Source organism: Calypte anna, chromosome 4B (genome assembly GCF_003957555.1).
Source record: "Calypte anna isolate BGI_N300 chromosome 4B, bCalAnn1_v1.p, whole genome shotgun sequence".
In the NCBI taxonomy this organism is placed as follows: domain Eukaryota; kingdom Metazoa; phylum Chordata; class Aves; order Apodiformes; family Trochilidae; genus Calypte; species Calypte anna.
The window spans coordinates 18,407,723-18,425,891 of NC_044249.1; the positions used below are offsets into that span (position 1 = coordinate 18,407,723).

General features: G+C 40.3%; 1 protein-coding gene across 4 annotated transcripts in view; it reads left to right on the top strand.

The window, feature by feature from the left end:
* The first annotated feature begins 392 nt into the window (after nt 1-392).
* Nucleotides 393-18,169, top strand: part of KDM3A (lysine demethylase 3A) — a 29,233-nt gene continuing 11,456 nt past the window's right edge. The window contains exons 1-12 of one of the 4 annotated variants that reach the window (XM_030450654.1): nt 393-491; nt 1,037-1,224; nt 3,793-3,948; nt 5,975-6,085; nt 7,982-8,084; nt 8,871-8,995; nt 9,278-9,350; nt 9,432-9,520; nt 11,506-11,657; nt 12,539-13,098; nt 14,326-14,527; nt 16,739-16,953. In XM_030450654.1, coding sequence (XP_030306514.1) covers nt 1,054-1,224; nt 3,793-3,948; nt 5,975-6,085; nt 7,982-8,084; nt 8,871-8,995; nt 9,278-9,350; nt 9,432-9,520; nt 11,506-11,657; nt 12,539-13,098; nt 14,326-14,527; nt 16,739-16,953 — 1,957 coding nt within the window. In that variant the 5' untranslated portion in view covers nt 393-491; nt 1,037-1,053. Of the gene's footprint in view, nt 492-881; nt 904-1,036; nt 1,225-3,792; nt 3,949-5,974; nt 6,086-7,981; nt 8,085-8,870; nt 8,996-9,277; nt 9,351-9,431; nt 9,521-11,505; nt 11,658-12,538; nt 13,099-14,325; nt 14,528-16,738; nt 16,954-18,169 lie in introns of those variants that run through there. The other 3 variants (XM_030450657.1, XM_030450656.1, XM_030450655.1) reach the window with 3 other exon arrangements.

Genomic DNA, 18,169 nt, shown 5'->3' on the forward strand with positions numbered 1-18,169 from the left:
CTAAAACACGTTTATTTTTCCACCTGCCCATTTCTTTGGCCCTTTTCGCGACCGCGTGCGGGCTAGCGGACTCTTTCCCTCGAGGCTCGGCGGAAGGATTCTAATTTTTTTTTTTTAACCGCTCCTCTGCTAAGCAACGGTTTCGAGGCGTGGCCGGGGATGCGGGCGCCGCCCCTCGCGGCCAATCGCAGCAGGAGGCTTGCCGCCGGTCCCGCCCCCTTGCCGCGGCTGAGCCAATAGGAGCGAGGGAAAGGCGCGGCGGGGGGCGGTCCGCGGGCAGGGGGGCGGGGTCGGGCGCGCGGGTGAGGGGGGTGTGCGCGCGGGCGCGGGGCTGGGCAGTCTCTGCCTCTCGCCGCAGCCCGGGGTGCGGGGGGGGTGGGGGGGCGGGGGCGAAGCGAGGTGTTCGCCGAGCCCCGAGTGCTTGGGCGCCGAGTTGATCCGCGGGGTACGCCGGCTGGGAACCGGCGGTAGGGTCCGGGGGTGGGAAGCAGGTGAGGGCAAAAGGGGGAAGGCTTGTTGGAGGGGGCTTGCCTAGGCGGGCGGGAGCGGGGTGTTTGTGAGGCGGAGAGGCGTCCGGAAGGAGCTTGGCCCGGTCGCCTCTTTTCTCAGCCTTCCCCTTCGGCTACCGCCACCCGCTTCGTGCTCCTCGGAGGGAGGGAACAAAGAGGCCGCGGGGGCAGGGTGGCGGCCGGCCCGGGTGGAAATCACTGGGAGCTGCACTGCAGCAGCTTCTGGTATTTCCTTCCACCAACCCCCACTGAGGCAATGATTAACAAGACCGTGGGCAAAGAAGCATCCTGTGGGCATGTCTGAGGGCTCGGCTTGAGCAGAAGCGGGGGAGGGAAGGCGGAGGACGGGGAAAGGAAGAAGGAAACAACCCTGGTCCCGCCCGCCTTGGCCCCTGTGAGGAAGGGAGGGCGAGGGGCGAGCCGGGACCGCGGCCTCCAGCTGATCGCCTCTTTCGCTTTATTTTATTTTATTTTGTTTTTCTTCCCCACTACCCCCCCCGCCCCTTCGTCGCTTTCCTCCCTGGAAGCCTCCCGATGAGTTAAAATGGTGCTGAGGTTGGAGGGGAGCTGGTCGCTGCTGGTGGGGAAGAGGTTCCTCAGCCTGTCGGAGGAAGAGGATAGGTCGTGGGACATCAATCGCATCTTGGAATGGCCCTGGAAGTCAGGCAAGATCCGAGCGGTGTCACACACGGACATATCCAAACCCGACCTGAAGGTAACCTGGAACTTTCAAAGAGACTTTCTAAAAATGAGAGTGCTTACCCTGTGACCTGGAGACTCGGTGTGGGTGTGTGTGTATACATAGACATATAAGCTCTTGTTGGGGCAGAGAGGTCTTGGACAACTTGCGTGCATAACATGCTTGGAAACACGTGCACCTCTGGGTAAAGCCCCCAGTGAGCTTGTACTAATGCCGGAAGTTATCTCCAGCTAATTATAAATACACTTTCTTCCTTCCACCGGCATTTTGGAAACTTCAAGTTTTTATTGCACCTGCTATGCCTAGGTTTTATTTCTGCGTGTTTCCTAAACGTAATGTAAGACCTGAACAGCTGTAAACGATTCTTTATTCCCCCAGAGACTGCAGTTGCTTGTGAAATCAAACTTTTATTGTTCATGGGATTCTTTTTGCTTGTTGAAGTAGGTGGTAATGAACAAGTACTTCCACTGGCTTGGAAGATGGACCAAAGACATGTATTTGCCTCTAATTGTGTGGCGGCCACTCACTCGTAATGATTATCAAGAGGATTTTTAAACACGCAATTAATTACTGCAAGCTTAACCGTGTTTTGGGTGGAAGTCAAGGGACTTTCACAGTTTGACTTCGAAGCTCTTAAGGGGCTACTTGGCAACTGTAGTCAGTAAACCTATTCAACCGTGTCTGGGCAATTAATAGAGTGTACAAAGTACTCACTAAGGACAAAACTCCATTCTAGTAGCGGTATCTTGTTACATAGTCCCCTTATTTGTTTCTACAAGGGACTTGGGTGTCAGGCTGTTCTATTACAGCAAACATCGTAGAATCATAGGATGTGTTGGGTTGGAAGGGACCTTTAAAGGTCTCTTTCAATTAAAATTGTTTCCTTGTTTGTTTTTTTCTCAAGGGGAACTATTTGACCTCTGATTAACAGAAGACTCGTTTTCTCCTTGTCAAACAAGAAGAAATTAATGTGTTTCTAACTCTTTACTGAAAGTTTAAACTTTGTTATGAAGAGTCCCGTGTTGGTAGAGGCCGAGCTTCTTGTTGTGGATCTGTGGCAGGGGTGGAGCTTTCTCCATCTTTGGCCAAGGGGGCTGTGCCCATGCCATACTTGGAGTGAGGAGGAGGACTTTGCTGCTGCAAAAGGCTCTTCTTAAGGGCCTTTTCTGGGACTTAATAAGAGAAGGAGCAGGTGCTGTTGGAAGCTTCTCTGTGAGCATTGTAATGGGTGATGGTTCTGTCAGAGGTGATTGGCTTAATGTGTTCTCCAGTGAAGAAGTTAAAGATTCAAAGGAGCCAGTCAAGGTGTAGGAGGTTTTGTACCAAAATACACACCAGCTCCTTTCCGCTCTTGCAGCTCTGTGGAAGAGTAATTTATAGGTAGACCTAAAATAAAAATGGATTGGGAAGGGGGTTGTCTCTAGAGGAGTAGAATTAATCTTTTTGTATAATACCAAGAGAAAGATACAAAATAGAAGGACTGGCAACTACTTTTTTGAAAGTATTTCCTCAGCTGTGTTTTCCTGTTTGTGCAGTGTTGATACTAGAGACAAAACAAGCCGTTCTGGTTCTGGTACTTGTGTTATTTGCTTATCTCTTTCATTGCTTCCATGAACCTCAAAATGGCTAAATTCATTTCTACACCCATTTGTTTGATGACTCCTGTCTGTGGTAATGCTGTTTTCTGTGCATGCTTTTACTTGTCTTTCCCCTTAGAGGGAAGCTAAGCACTAGGGAATGTTCCTAAGAGTCACTCAACTGAGGATTCTCTTCTGTTAGGGTAAATTAGCTAAGTGTATTTAGGCTGGATCACTAGTGGAAGAGGGAGTGATTTTTCAGAGAGCAGTGTTCCCTCCCAAGGCATTCCATTTCCTGTATTCAGGCAAAGTTTTATTTGTGGTCTTTCCCAATCCTTTGATCTTGTGCTGCCTATGAAAGAAGAGTAATAATATCCCAGAGAAGCTAGTCAAACACACCATATGTTTGCCATGGTGTGGTGACTCTTTTCCTCTTGAAAAGTTTGTGTAGATGCTTCAGAGATTCATCAATACAAGTTAAAAGCAAGCAGCAAATGACCTTCACACCATGTACTTTATATAAATTAAGTTATTCTTTGGCACTCTTATTCTTAAACAAGCTGTTTTTCCAGAAATATTCTATAAGTATTCTAGTTGAGAGTTCATGGAGAGTGCATGTGCCACTACTGTATACAATCCTCTAGAGTTCTGGGCATGTTTGTATTTCCCTGATTGTATGCACTGGTGGCAGAATTAACCCATTTAACTGCTTGAGCAGAATAGGATTTCTTGAGATAGGAAGGATGAAATTAAATAGGAATACTGGTGTTTTATACAGCAGTAAAGATGACAAACTGGTTAACCTTGAGTCTCTCTCAAAAATATTAGGTCAGCCTGGGATGCTGAAGGGATTTATTGAGTGTGTGACAGAAAGGCAGTAGTCATGTTTGCATTACAAGTACTTATAATTAATTTTTTTTGGAGGAAATTGGTGTTTATGCCTTTTCATGTTCAATGTGTGAGTTTTGTGGTTAGTCACTCCTGCACTTTTGTTTCCTTTCTGTAGATTTGTGTAGAATTTGATGATGAGCCCTGGGAAAAGAGAAGATGGATAGAAGTCTACAACCCTACAATGAAAGTATTTCTGGTGGAGCAAAAGCTGGTACTGGCAGAAAGAAAATCTCAAGGAGGTTCTGTGTCTCTTGTCCAGTGGCCTGCAATGGCAAGTACATGTGTGGTGTAACTCATTTGGGTTTTGCAATTCCATTTGCTAGGGACAGTGTTGTCGTAAGGGTGAATTTCTCAAGTACAGCTTCACTGGTGTAATCTTGCATATGATCTGAGGGGAGAGTAAAGCTCTTGGTACAGCTAGAGCAAAGCAGAGCTTCTAAGCATTTGGAGTTGGTGTGCTGGGCCTTGAGAGAGAGGAAGGTATTTTTATGACTGTGCTTCCCTCCCAAGCCACTGTTCTGTAAAATGTTAATTCCTTCTCCCTCTAGTCTCGTATTTCTTCCCTTTTTCATGAAATTGCCATTTACAGAGAAAAAAGGTAAATAATAGGTTTCTAAGGATAGCCTTTACTTTTATTTGAAATTCTTGTTTTACTCTGCCTCAAGTACTGTTAACTCTTCAGTGATTCTTGATCCAAGACAAAAATAATTTGATTGACTCTTATCTGTGACAGGCAGCAGTCACATGATTTGAGAGATCTGGATTTTGTGCATATGAAAAAACCTGAGCTATGCAGTACCAGCCAGAGAACTGAGCTTTCTGTAACTGTCAAGCATGGCTGGCTTAGCAAATGAGCAGTAGATGTGAACCTGGAACATTTCTTAATGTATTCAGCCAGTAATACTTGACTACTTTGGATATTGGTACTCATAAAAGTAGTTGTGAAATAAATGATGATGTAAACTTGCAGAACATTAGCTATACTGAAGTTATAGGCCACATTTAATAATCTTGTGTAGATATAAAGTATGCAGTATAGTTCAGCCTGCTGAATTTTAGCTGATATTTTTCTTAAGCAGAGCTCGTGCAAGCAGATGTTTAGTGGAAGATTGTCCAAATAGGATGAGAGAGGAAGTGAATCCTTAATTTTTTTGACCTGTGCATTGGTATCAGCATTTCTAGTGGTAGATTTTGCTGATGCAGTGTTCTGAAAACCTGCTGATTTAAATGTAGCTGTTGTCCTTTCCCAAGTATCTAAACAATTCTTACTGCATACTTGTCTTTGCTACATATAAAGCTTCCTTCTTGATTTGAAGTGTTGGTTCATGCAGTGCAGATACTTGAAAGCCCATTTAGTAAAAGAACAATGTAAATAAAGTGAAACATGGTACTGGAGCTTGTCTTGGCAAAGAAGACTTTTTGCCCCTTCCCACCATATGAGACAGGAAAGAAGGGATCAAAAAAGGGAAGTGTGCAATTACTTATTTACATGGTGATCAAAAATTATTTATTCAAGTATGTGGGACAGTGTCTCTCTGATGAGGAATTGCTTTGCAGAATGCTTGTAATGCCCAAACCTGGAGAGATTTGGGCTCCTTCTACTGCCCTTTGCCAGTGCTGTCCTAACTGAAGTGAAAGCTACAAAGAGAAAGAAGTCTTTGCTTCGTCAGTCCTTTGGAAACCCAAACACATACTCTCAGGATGGTTGACACTTAACTTGGAACACACTGGGAAGAGTTCAGAAGCTTTTAAAGGGAATGTTTGTCTCCTGTCTGGTATACCTGAACACAACTTCAGCATTCTACTGCAGTGCAGTACCAGCTGTGAGGCTATCCAGCTCCTCATCCACACCTAAACTAAGGCCTCAGTATATTACCAATGTTGCATGAGCTACAATTTTGAGAATTTTAATGCAAGCCATGCAGCAGACCTGCATTGACATCCTACTTATTCCCACCATCAGCCATAAGGAGGGCTTTTCATTAACCTATGCACAATTAGAATTGTTAATATTAGTAAATTCTTCATGCTGAGGTGAATGATTAGAGACTGTTAATGACAGCCACCTGAACTGAATTCCTAACTCATTCTAATAAAGGAAAGAAATTTAAAGTGTAGTCCAGTAGCTCCTTTTTTAGTCATGTACTAGAAATGTTATTAAAAACTTGATTAGTTTCAGGAGCTGGATGTAGATGTGGTATCTTAACAGAGAAACAGATGCAAAAATGATTTTTTTTAAATGCAAATGAACGATGAGATCTTGATCTGTTCTAAGAAAATGTTTATCCCTTTTCTAGACTTACAAATCCTTAGTGGACAAAGCTGGTTTGGGATCCCTGGTCTCAGTACGCTATCTCGGGGAAGAGAAATGTGTTTTTCTCTCTAAAGACCTTTTGACACCCATCCAGGTAACCTTGTATGGCATTATAAAGATAGAAGATAAATCTTTTTATCTTTAAGCCAAGTTAATGTATTCTAAATGCAAACTTTAGATGGGCAGAACCTTGGAGTAGTTGTGTATTGCCATAGCTCATAAATGTCAGTTCTGAATGTAATGTGTGTTTTGAATGAAAACCTTTTGAAGATAATCCAGGACATGATCACTTAAGAGAGCTGGATGAGGGAGTGTGCTAGGGCAGTCATCTCAGGTGACAGCAGTTGCATCATGCTGACAGGGGGGTTAATCTGGAATAATTTTCCTTGGTTCTTGTGACCATGACTGTCATTACTATGATGAGTTGCACTGGTGCCAGGAATAAATCTTTCTTTTTAATAGAAACAAGTCACTTCTAAACCTAAACAAATGTGAAGCATGCTGTAAAGGAGGTGGTTGAATTCTAGTTCCTTTAATGAGCACCAAGAGAAAAGTTTGAGTGAAAATCATGTAGAGATGGGTGCCCTCTGTGGCTGGCTGGACAGGCATTTTGGGGAATATTAAAAAAAATAGCATCAGCTACTGATAAATGATTTAACCATCTCAGAAAACTACCAGCACCTCTAACCAGCTTGAATAAAACTAGTAATAGAAGTCTGTTGATGAGACTTCTAGTAGTGCCATCATTAATTAATATACTTTGACTCGGTAACAGTAAGCAAATAGACAACTTTTTTTTACAAATTAACAAAATAATCACTTAAGGCTAAATTTGATTTGTAGATTATTGTCTTGCCTGTGGTGGATCAACAACAGAGTAAAGATTTTGTACATAGAAGTCTTATCTCAAGACTGCAATGGAGAAGATTGCTTTCCTGGCATCTTGAATATCACCTTTTTCTTGAGCCTTCTGCTTCTGACAAATAACAGAGCAGTGCTTGGGCCAAAAAGGGAAAAAAAAAAAAAAGAGAGAGAGAGAAAACAACCAACCCAACAATTAAAAAAGCCTTTTCTATGGCACTGAGCCATTATTAAAAACTTGTTCTAAACTTTATATTTGAGAATGAATTCTAAATGTTGTCAATCAGGTTGACTTGTATAACAATAGGGAGGAAAAAAACCTCAAAATACAAATGCATAATGCTGAATAATTATGAATTACTTGGGTGTAGCTGACTCAATTTTCATTCATATGAGCATTTTGTAATGGTGTCTTGAGATGGACTGGATCTTGGCATTATCATAACTAGAAACAGAAAGCTTTACATCTGCTCAGGACTGCTTATAAATTGCTGCTTCTGAGAATTTAAAATCCTAAATTAAAAAACAGATGGTTCAGTTAAACTTGGTGCTCATTAGCAATGGAGTAAAGCAAGGGCAGATTGGTTTCAGAACAATGTTGAAGTGGACCTGGGGAGCTCACTTTATATATATATATATATATATATATATATATATATATATATGTGTGTGTGTGTGTGTGTGTATGTATGTATGTTTTTCATAGTTCTAGATTTTATAGTTCTAGATTTTATAGTTCTAGATTTTATAGTTCTAGATTTTATAGTTCTAGATTTTATAGTTCTAGATTTTATAAAGCAACTATCGCCATATTGATAAAAATTCTTTGGAACTACTTTGACTGCAGAGGTAAGAACAGGAGTCAGCCTGTTAGTACCTCAGCACTTCTGTTTCTACACAATTTAAAAAAACAAAAGCCACAGCCAGCCTGCCTGGCTGGTGTTTAAGTCTGACTTTTGCTGATGGTTGTTCCAGATTAGTGGTAAGGAAATGCTGTCTGCCTCAAATACCAAATGACAAATGATGGACTTGTAAGAAATAATACTGGCTTGTGTCTTAATATTATGTCTGTTTATCAAAGCATTATACTTCTAAATTTTTTTTTTTAACTTTTCTGTTTCTCACATAGGATGTGGACAGTTCCAGGCTTCCTCTGAAGGATGATCAAATTGTTAATGAAGAAATTCAGGCTCTGGTCAAGAAGCACTTGGATGAAACACGCTTGGTACAAGGTACAGGCACAGTCTGTAGTGTATGGAAATACTCAGTGCAAAAGGAAAATCTTTGCAGTGATGGTGTAAATTACAGAGTTAGGGATAAAAGCTTTTTAAAGATACTGATTCCACTTTCCTTCACAGCACTGAATGCAAAATGTGAAGGATTACAGGAATTTAGGTTTTGAAGTATTTCCTTTTTAAGTGTGAGTAGATCATTTAAGCTCATATAGATGGTCTGGCCCTGGCACTTGTGAAAAGTGCTGATCAGATTTGGAACAATTCTCACTGAAATTATTGAGTTGCTTATTGTTTCAAGTAGCTTTACCTAGAAACTACTTTTTTCAGTCAAGTTAAAATTATTATTTTCCTTTACCAGCTTCAAATTCTTAATTACTGGGTTCATACAAGCACATTTGTAACCCTATGCTTACCTTCTATGGAAAGGTAAATATTGCAGCTTAGAGCTGTCACCTCCAATCCTGTAAAGAGGAAAATTTCACATCTAATCATTGAACCTTCATTTCCATGTCCACTGCTCTGCCCCAGAGGTCAGCCTGTCCTACTGCATGTCCTAACCTCCAGGAAACTTAATTGAACTGTTCTAAGGCAATTGGAACATAGCTTTGTCAAGCTTTTTGGATTTTAGCTATATGGAAGTTGTCTCTAGGTTTTCTGTTTTGCTTACTTGCATCTTGCATGCAGTACTATCAGCAAATTGATGTTATAACTCTGATCTTCATGCTCTTTTTCAGAAGCTCCATTTTCTTATGTGTTTTTGTGTTTTGTTTTTTTTTTTTCAAGGTGGAAAAAATATAATTGGTTCAAAAATTAGAATTTACAGCCTGGATCCATCCACTCAGTGGTTCACAGCTGTTGTTGTCAATGGTAATCCAGCTACAAGAACTCTAGAAGTCAACTGTCAGGAGGTAAGAACCAGTTGATATGGGTTTACAGAATGGGTGAGAATTTGTCTTATTCTGGTTTCTTTGCTTTCTGAGCTGTGTAGACAGTTCTGAAGCACCAGTTTGTGTGTTTTCATGCGGAGACACTGTGACAATAATATATTGGTAATTTCAGCTTGGTATTCAAGCAACCTAGAAGTTAAATGTCTAAGCTAAGCCTATACCACAACATCTAAGAAAAATACATTGGACCAGCAGCTTTCACCTCTCTACATAACTGCTTCTGTGGTTTTTTTCCTTTCCAAGATTCCAGCTTTAAAAACTCTTGATCCAGAGTTAATTCATGTTGAAATCATCTATGAGAACAATGGAAAATGTGGTAAGACCCATTCTTGTTTGTCCTTCAAACACTAAGCAGCATAATTGTGATTAATAGACTGATCTTGATCACCTCTTCCAGATAAATCTAAAAAAAATGGGGGCGTGAAAAGGAAGCCATCTGAGAATAGTGGAAGTGTTGATGCTAAACACACAAAATCCTCTCTTGAGGTAATGTTTATGTTATATATGACTTATGTAATGGTTATGTCATTTCTCAGAACAGTCTTAAAAAAGGATTAGATGGGAAAGTGAAATAAGAAATATAATCCCTGGGAGGGTGTGTTGAGTTCTTTGAAACTTGTCTAGGCATGGATAAAACATCTTGCCTGGTGATAATCTGAGGAAAAGTTACTGAGCCTTGAAGTTTGTGGGGTTTTTCTTCTTTTTTTTTTTTTTTTTTTCCCTGTCTCTTTTTTTTTTTTCTTGTCTTTTTTTTTCTTGGCTTTTTTTTTCTTGGCTTTTTTTTTCTTGGCTTTTTTTTTTCTTGGCTTTTTTTTTCTTGGCTTTTTTTTTCTTGGCTTTTTTTTTTCTTGGCTTTTTTTTTTTCTTGGCTTTTTTTTTTCTTGGCTTTTTTTTTCTTGGCTTTTTTTTTTCTTGGCTTTTTTTTTTCTTGGCTTTTTTTTTTCTTGTACTTCAAACTTTCCCTAAGTTCTTTTCCCCAGTATTTCACACCAAAACCTGCATTTCAGGCAGGTAGCCTTTTGAAGCTGTACATTGGTGTTGGGATAGGAGTTGTCTTTTGTTTTGTTGCTTCTTGGTCATTGGCTTCTGTGCAGTCAGTCCCTGTGCTGAGTGGATTATAAAGGCCTGGACTCACAGAGGTCTGGCATGGGGTAGCAAGTACAGGAATAAGATTCCTCCATGGGGAGAGGGATCTGTCTTGTATTTACTGCTGAGGAAGAGTGTGCAACAAACCAACATGAGGTAGCTGCTGCACTGCAGTCAGACTCTGTTTATGTTGTCTCTGTAGCTCCCACTTGAGTACCTTCAGCATCTTTCAGATACAGTTTGCCAATCTTTAGCTTTCTGTATATTCAGCCATTGAGCAGCCTGCTGGATACATGCAGAAATTTACTATTCCAAGTGTCCTGCAGAAGAGCTGTAGTGATCTGAATCCATAGCTTGTTTCACCACCATTTCCCTTAAAGTAGTGAAGCAATTTCCTTCTCATTTTCTGGTCTGCCTTCCTGCAGAGTACTGGATCCTTTATCACTTTTGTACAGTCTAGGAAATTTCTTGCAAGTATTTTCTCAAAATGGTTACAAGTGTACAGAATCTCTGTTTGTTTCTCTGATATTGGTGGATGTGAATACATGGTAATGATAAGCCAAAGCACTCTTTTTTTTGTTTTATTTAGTACGTGATAGCATTCTGATTTCCAATATGGAATTAAATAATCCCAGTGTTTTTTGAGAGCTTGTGTTGATGCCTGACAGCTGTGTTATACCAAAGCAGAAAGGAAATATTTTGGAGTTGATGGTAATGAATCTGTAGTGTAAATTCCAGCAGTAAGTTGAGCATGTGGGAGTGGAATGTGGATGTTAGAGCTGAGGAAGGAGTCCCACAAAAAAATCCTGCTTTTAAAGACCCTTGGTAATTTGGTAGGCCTGTTGCATTCCTAAAAGAATTGTAGGTTTGTAAGGCTCATGACTTTAATCAGCTTCTACTTAATACTTGCTAGAATCCTGGTAGAAAGGTTTTCTCACTACAGGGAAGTTCACATGTAGATTTTTGGTAGTGGTGTCAGACCAACTTCACACTTGTAATTTCATCAGTGTTTTTCTGATGAGTTCTGAAAGCTATTTCTGAATTCTGATTACTGCAGTACTTATAGTAAGATCATTGTACTGGCAGTTCTGAAGACCAGAGCTTTGTCTACCTCTGCTCCATCTTAATTCACCTTCCTTCCTCCCAAAAAGTTTGGTGTTAGTTATTGAGAAAATGACTTAACGTGTCTAGTGTTTCATGGAACATGTTTAAAGGGATACTCTAAGGTCTTTCCATCTTATGGACTGAGTGAGGAATGGTCATCAAACACAGTGGGAAGGGCAGTGTTTTTCTATTTAAGCTGAACCCTTAGTATTGCTTAGTATTGAACCCAAAGTATTGCTTTTGTTAATCTGATTTTTTTTCTGTTAAAACCTCTCTTATAGGTTTCTCCCAGTCAGGGACCTGTGCAGTCAGTACCAACAGTGTTTGGTGAAGCATTGCTAGGATGTACTCCTGCAAATAAAGACCAAAGGCATCAAGGCCTGCCCCTGCCAGCTAACTCACCACCCAACCTTGGTGCAGAAACTCCTCAGGGGTAAGGACCCAATGTATGCTTATGCAGTCTTTCTTCCCTCCAAAAAGAACTCCAGTTCTTAATAAAACAAAGTTAGAGGTCATCCTAAAGAACTGCAGTAACTAGTCTGTAATATTAGCATAGAAAAGTGTTAAACTTAATTGCCCTGGATAGATAATTTTCTTATGCCACATTTTTTATCCTGCATTTGAGGTTGTTGCCCTTCAGTGTCACAAGCCAATGTTACAGCTTCATTAAAAACTGACGGGTTTTGCATAGGTGCAGTTCCCACTTCCTGTGAAACTCATTCCTTCCCTGCCCCAAGACAAACAGGACACATTCAGGTGTCCTGTGTGCTGGCTTCCTGCAGGTCAAGTACAGGTCCTCAGTTATATTTCTGTCTAACACCAGTGTCTAAACTTTTTTACATCCAGTTTTGTCACAAAAATGAACATAATGGTAGAAATAGTGTGACAGGAAAACTCAGCTTTTGTATGTTAGCCTGAAAAGAAGTGGTATAGGTTTTGTAGGTGCTTGTAGTGCCAGGCACAAAGAATCTTCTCACAGACATACAAGTGAAATGCATTTGTTAATGCAGCTGTTGCATGAGAAAAGGAGAAAGCAACTGTTTCATTGTGAGAAGGTAGTGGAGTAGCTGCAGTACATAAATCTGTGTGTGCCACATGCATGTATAGAGTTAGCATTCTCTCCAGCTCTTTAAAAAATCATACCCAAAAACCCTCAAACCTACTTAACCTCCCACAATCTGAAGTCTTAGAGCATCAGAATTCAAAGTCCATCATTTAAAGGTTGAAGAAAGAAATGTGACCAGATTGAGCAGCTGATCCCCTGATGTGTTTGACACTTTTCTTTGTCTAATTCTTGCACGTTGTGTGTTTCAGCACATGCAGACGAAGCTTGCCAGAAACTCATCCTTCTTGTCTTAATCCTGGAATGAAACCATTGAAGGAAGATCTGACAGCCTTTCCTAAAGTAGGGTTTATATCTAAAGAACAAATACAAAATCCTAATGATCCCAGTGGTAAATGTACCTCTTTGATGACCTCAAGATCTTCCCCTTTGACTGATGAAAAAGTAACCAACCTGAAAAATAAGAATGAACCTCTTCTGAAGGCCACAACAAACTTTCCAAAAGATTGCATTTCTGTAAAGCAGTTGCAACATGGTAACTCTTCCATAGCAATACCAAGAGTCAGCACCACTCTGGAACTGCAACGGACTTTAGATTGCAGACCCTCAACCTCAGATGCTCATCTTCTCTCTTTTGCTGAGGCTGGAATTAAATCACAAAGCAATTGCAATAGCCAGAACAGACACAAACGAAAGATTGATGAACTTACAGAAATGGAATTTTTTATTAAAAGAAATCCAAATGAGATTCTGTATGACAGAAGTGAAATAGAAAGCTTTTGGACTGGAAGTGCCAAGGTCCAGGATAATAGTAAGTATTTTTAAAACTTCCTGTCTTGTGAAAGCCCTTGTAGTTTCTGTGTAACTACATACAAGTAGGACCTTTGTAATGCACACAAAATTAGTAATTTAAGTTGTGTGAGTCAATCTGGAACTTGAGTCATTTGTGGGTTCTTTTACAAGAAGAAAGCAATAGGTCTGAGGAAAATGTCCTTTCCTGATAAAGGACTAGTCATTACTTTCTAGACAGAAGTTGTTAATTGTATGCAAGAACAGCCTGACAAAATGAGTTACAAAAACAAGGTTCTGTTTGGAGTGCAAATGGCATGAGACAGAATTTTTGAGCAATTGTCCTAAATTTATTAGCATGATGAAAGTCTTTCTTAAAGCTTTGTTCAAGAGGGTCTGTGTTAATAACTGTTCTGAAAACAGAGAAAAAAAAACAAAAAACAAACCCAACCAACCAAAAAAAAAGTACTCAAAAATCACCACACCTTAAAACAGCTCACCTTGTCTCAGTGTTTTCTGTGACACAGTTCCACTTGGTGAGCTCTTCAAGTTTTCCACATGGGACAGAATGGAAAAGGCTGTGGCTGCTTAGGGAGCTGTACTTCTGATGTTGTGTTGTGCTGTGTGCCAGGCAGCATAGCTGATTATTCAGGGTTCTGGGGATCTCCCTACACACCCACCTCTCCTTTTTTTCCAATCTCCTGTTGCTTGGTCTAGGATTACAATGTGCTATTCCATAATTAACACAGATACAGAGCTAGCTGAGCAGACACTGCTGTGCCCTGCTAGGCCTCACCTGCAGTGTGGGAGGAAAAGGGCTGTTTGGCAACTATTATAGTAAGATTCTGAAATACATTGTGTTGTGAAGGGTGGAAACAGGGCTGAGGAATGACCCAGTTGTACTTCTGTCTTCATTACTTGTGAAATATGATTGCTTTATGCTCTGGTCTGCTGAGGTATTGAAAAACTTTAATCATAAGCAGATACTATTGCAAAATGTTCCTCTGTGGAGGAGCTAAAGCTGCTCAACTTGGGTCTCCAGACTGACTCAGGTGGAACTAGAGCTTAAAGTTTCTCCTGCCCTGAAAAGATGTTTCTGCCAACTGCAAATATTTTAGCATAACTTTGATTCAATGTGATGTAAATTATCCATGGAAGAGTTGATGTGGATCTTTAAGTAAAACACATTTACTTGCACCTTTATATGAGAAACTGAAGCTTGTCCAATCTGCACTGCTCTTCCCTCCAGTCATAGTTCGCAAGTCAATTTTAGCAGATGCTGCTAAAGTGAAGAAGCTGCAGCAAAGTGGAGAAGCATTTGTCCAGGATGGTTCCTGCAATAATATTGCTCCTCACTTGCACAAGTGCAGGGAATGTCGTCTGGACAGCTACAGGAAGAACAAAGAGCAGAGAGAGTCCACTGTCTTCTGTCGATTCTTTCACTTCAGAAGGTAAGAACAAGTTTTACATCACCCTTGATACTCTTTACATATGGATAACATCACTCATGTCCCAGTTGGACATCTGACTTTTTCCCCTTTTCTGAAAGGGGGGCTGTTGTGTGCACACTGTAACATGGCTCTTTGTCTTCCAGGACAGATGAAAAAGCATTTGGTCAAAGTGGTCTCATTTAGGTCTCTGGTTCAAAACTGCCAGATGACAGTGTATAGCTGTTAAGCTATAAGGCTAATATACCTAACTAATGAGAGGTTGCCTGTGGTTTTTTAGCTCTTAGAAATTTTATAACTGCTTCATTTGAGTAGAAAATATTTTGGCAGGACTCTGAGCTCTTTATTTTGCTGTTCTGGGCAGGGTGCCAGCAGGATAACATGAGTTCAGTTGGAGTGCTACAACTCAATAGCATTGGAGGTAGTAGTGAGAGGGGAGATTCCATGCACGTCTCCCAGAGTTTAGCAGCTGGACACATGAAATGTTAGCTGTGTTCCCACAGCTGTGGAAGAGTTGCTCTAAGTGGCCAAGAGCTTTCAGCTGGAGTCATGCATTAGTAGTGAGGAAAATAGTAATTTACCTTGTGTTGCTCCATTCTTTGTTCCACTTCACACTTGAGAGTTTGTGCCACTTCTTTAAGCTTGCCACAGAAACATTTAACCAGTACAACTCATTGGGCTTCAGGGAGGAGGGAAGGGTCAGCAAAGCAACTTGAAGGAAAATCTGGTGACTGCAGTGGTGGCTGCTTTTCCAAACCTGATCTGCAGCTTCAGATCCCCACCCACAGCCCCCAGAGCCCAGCTCTTGAGTGGAAGAGTCAAGGTTTGTTCATGTTTTACCTCTGTAGCTCTTAACACACCCTGAGGAACCCTTTCAAAGGCTGTTGAGCTGTCACTTGAAGCCTATACCTAAGCCCAGGGTGGATGTTGTCAAACTGCAGTGTCTGGCTTGTTTTTAACACCTCCTTTCCTGTGTTTTCAAGTTGTGTAAATTTTTTCCATGAACCTTTTGATCTCATGTCCAGATGTTGTTGCACACTTTTGATTTCCCCCCACAGCCTTTTAAACTTTGGGTTGTGTTTAAGGAGAGGAAGGAAAAGCAAAAATATTAGTTGTCACTATGGAGATGAGGAGCTTACTTTTCTCAATCTTCCTCCTGATTTTCAGAGGCATAACTTTCTTCTGAGTTTCTAAGTAGAATAAAAAGAAGCTAAGACCTGAAAAACTTCTGAGGAGGGAAAACAAAAAGCAGAAAGGTTACAAAGGATGTAGGGTAAAAAAAAAAAACACAAGCTTTTCTGCAAGACCATCCCCCAAGCCCATTTTGTGGTTGAAGGCTTAAAAAAAAAGTGCTGCTTATCTGCTATTTAACTTTGGATTAGAGATTTTACTGTTTTACTACTAGGAAATCTTGGAATAATCTGACATTAATTAAAGTACTTAAAAATGGGTGAGGCCAGAGTAACAACATACTATCCTAATTCATCTTCTCCAAGTGAAAATCCAGACATGCAGTGCAGTTCAAAGCAGTTAAGTCCTTCAGTCTAGAAGTTGGAGCTGATGGAACTGTTTCTTTTTATTGAATATGAAATCTGCAAAGTTTGAAGATGATGTTTGTCTGGGGATGCCAGATGCTAACTTGTTTTCTTGCCATACTTAACACATAGTGAGCACATGTTGTCATCAGAAATCAACTTCCCCTTTATAGCATTTAGTAAAAAGGTTCCTGAAAACATGAGTAGGACTCTTAATGGTTTTTATTTTATAAGCTACTAAAACCACAGATTTTTCTACCTGCTCTGAATCACATAAGAATAGCTTACTCAAATTTTAGACATTTTTGGCAGCTACTTCCAGATTAATTATAACTGAGGTGGATTTTATGGTGTTCTAATATCTCTTGTGAGTTTTAAATACTGAATTAAATACTTAGTGCTATCTCCTCAGTGATGCCCATACATTTTAAAATTACATTAACCTGATTTGGTTTTGTGTGAATGAAAATCTTTAGGAAGTCTACTGCAAAAAAGAATTGTTTTGAGATTGGATTTTAATTTTTTTAACATGTTTTTTAGCATAACAAGTATTTTTACCCATGTCTGTTGCAGTCATTATAGATGTTAACAGTTCCTTCCCACATTAACTCACTGAGATCAGTATAAACTAACAAAGCATAAGAGATGTGTTTTATTCCTTTCTCCCCTCTTTTCACAGGTTGCAGTTTAATAAGCATGGAATACTGCGTGAAGAAGGTTTCTTAACTCCAAATAAATATGACCCTGAGGCTATTAGCTTATGGCTGCCTTTATCAAAAAATGTTGTGGGTCTGGATCTTGACACAGCAAAGTATATTCTAGCCAACATTGGAGATCACTTCTGTCAGCTAGTGATATCTGAGAAGGAAGTTATGTCTACAATTGAACCACACAGTAAGTTTTTTTATTAAAATAACGTGTATTTTAATATCTTCATGTGAAACTTTAAGCTTCTTGTCTATATGAAAAGATATTGCATGCATTTGGAAGCAACACAAGACTTCAGTGTTTCCCTCTCAGTTAATGGTTAAGATCCAGTGTGAACCAGTGTCAGCAACTGTTTGCTCACAGGCAGAGCAAAAGGGAAAAGTAATTCTATCCTTCTTTGTCAGAAGACTTCTCAATTTATCAAATTACTTTTCCTGTTGCAGAGAAACAGTGTTAAAAAAATAAACAGAACAGCAGGCACCTGAGAGCAGTTTATTCTTAGCATGTAAATGAAATACAGCTTTCATTTTCATAGCACAGATTCTGTTCAGTTGCTGTGGTTCTGTTCTGTTGTTCTTGCATAAAGGGACCTAATCCTGATATCAATAAAGAATTTCTCCCTCTACCTGAAATTTTCCAGTAGGACCATTTCAAGGAATTTCAAGCCCTACTGGGAACAGACCCAGAGGGGCTTTGTTGAGGGGGTAACTGGCTGTAGAGCAAACTTGTCATCCTCACAGTTTTCTGTCCACATCAGAACCTTTTTGTAGCAAACATGAGCAGACAGATGGGCAAAGCTGTCATCTTGCACCATCGCTTCTCAGAGTAGAATGACTCTTAAAACTATGTTTGTTTTTTGGATTATAACTACATGACTGAGACCCAGTAGTTTAGAAGACTGTCTACCCAATCTCTTTTGCATTTGGGTAGTATTGACATTGTGTAAAGTTCATCTCAGTTTACCACTCACTCCAGGGTGAGTGAATAGAAGAAAAAAACCTGAAGTAGGCTTGAATGCCTTTAAGAGGGGAGGGAAGACTTGAGGTAATTGCAGAAAAATGTGCTGAGGGGTTTTACCCTGGATTACTGGGGAGCTGCAAACTCTGCTCTTTCTTGAACTGGAAACGTGTCCAGGCCTGGAGAGCCAAAGGATCAATAGCAAGAGGAACAAAGAATATTGAACCACTTCCAGAAGGATGAAATTTTGAGTGAAATTCATTTTTTAATAGCAGAGGATAAATCAGTTAGCATACCCACCAGAATCATCTGTTTATAAAAAAAAAAACCCAGACACATGTGAGGTGTAGATTTGGTGTAAAAGGAGCAAAAATGTCACCAATTCCTCTTTGATTATTTATTGCCCTGGCTGGTGAGAGTAAGGGAAATCAATTTCATTAAAACA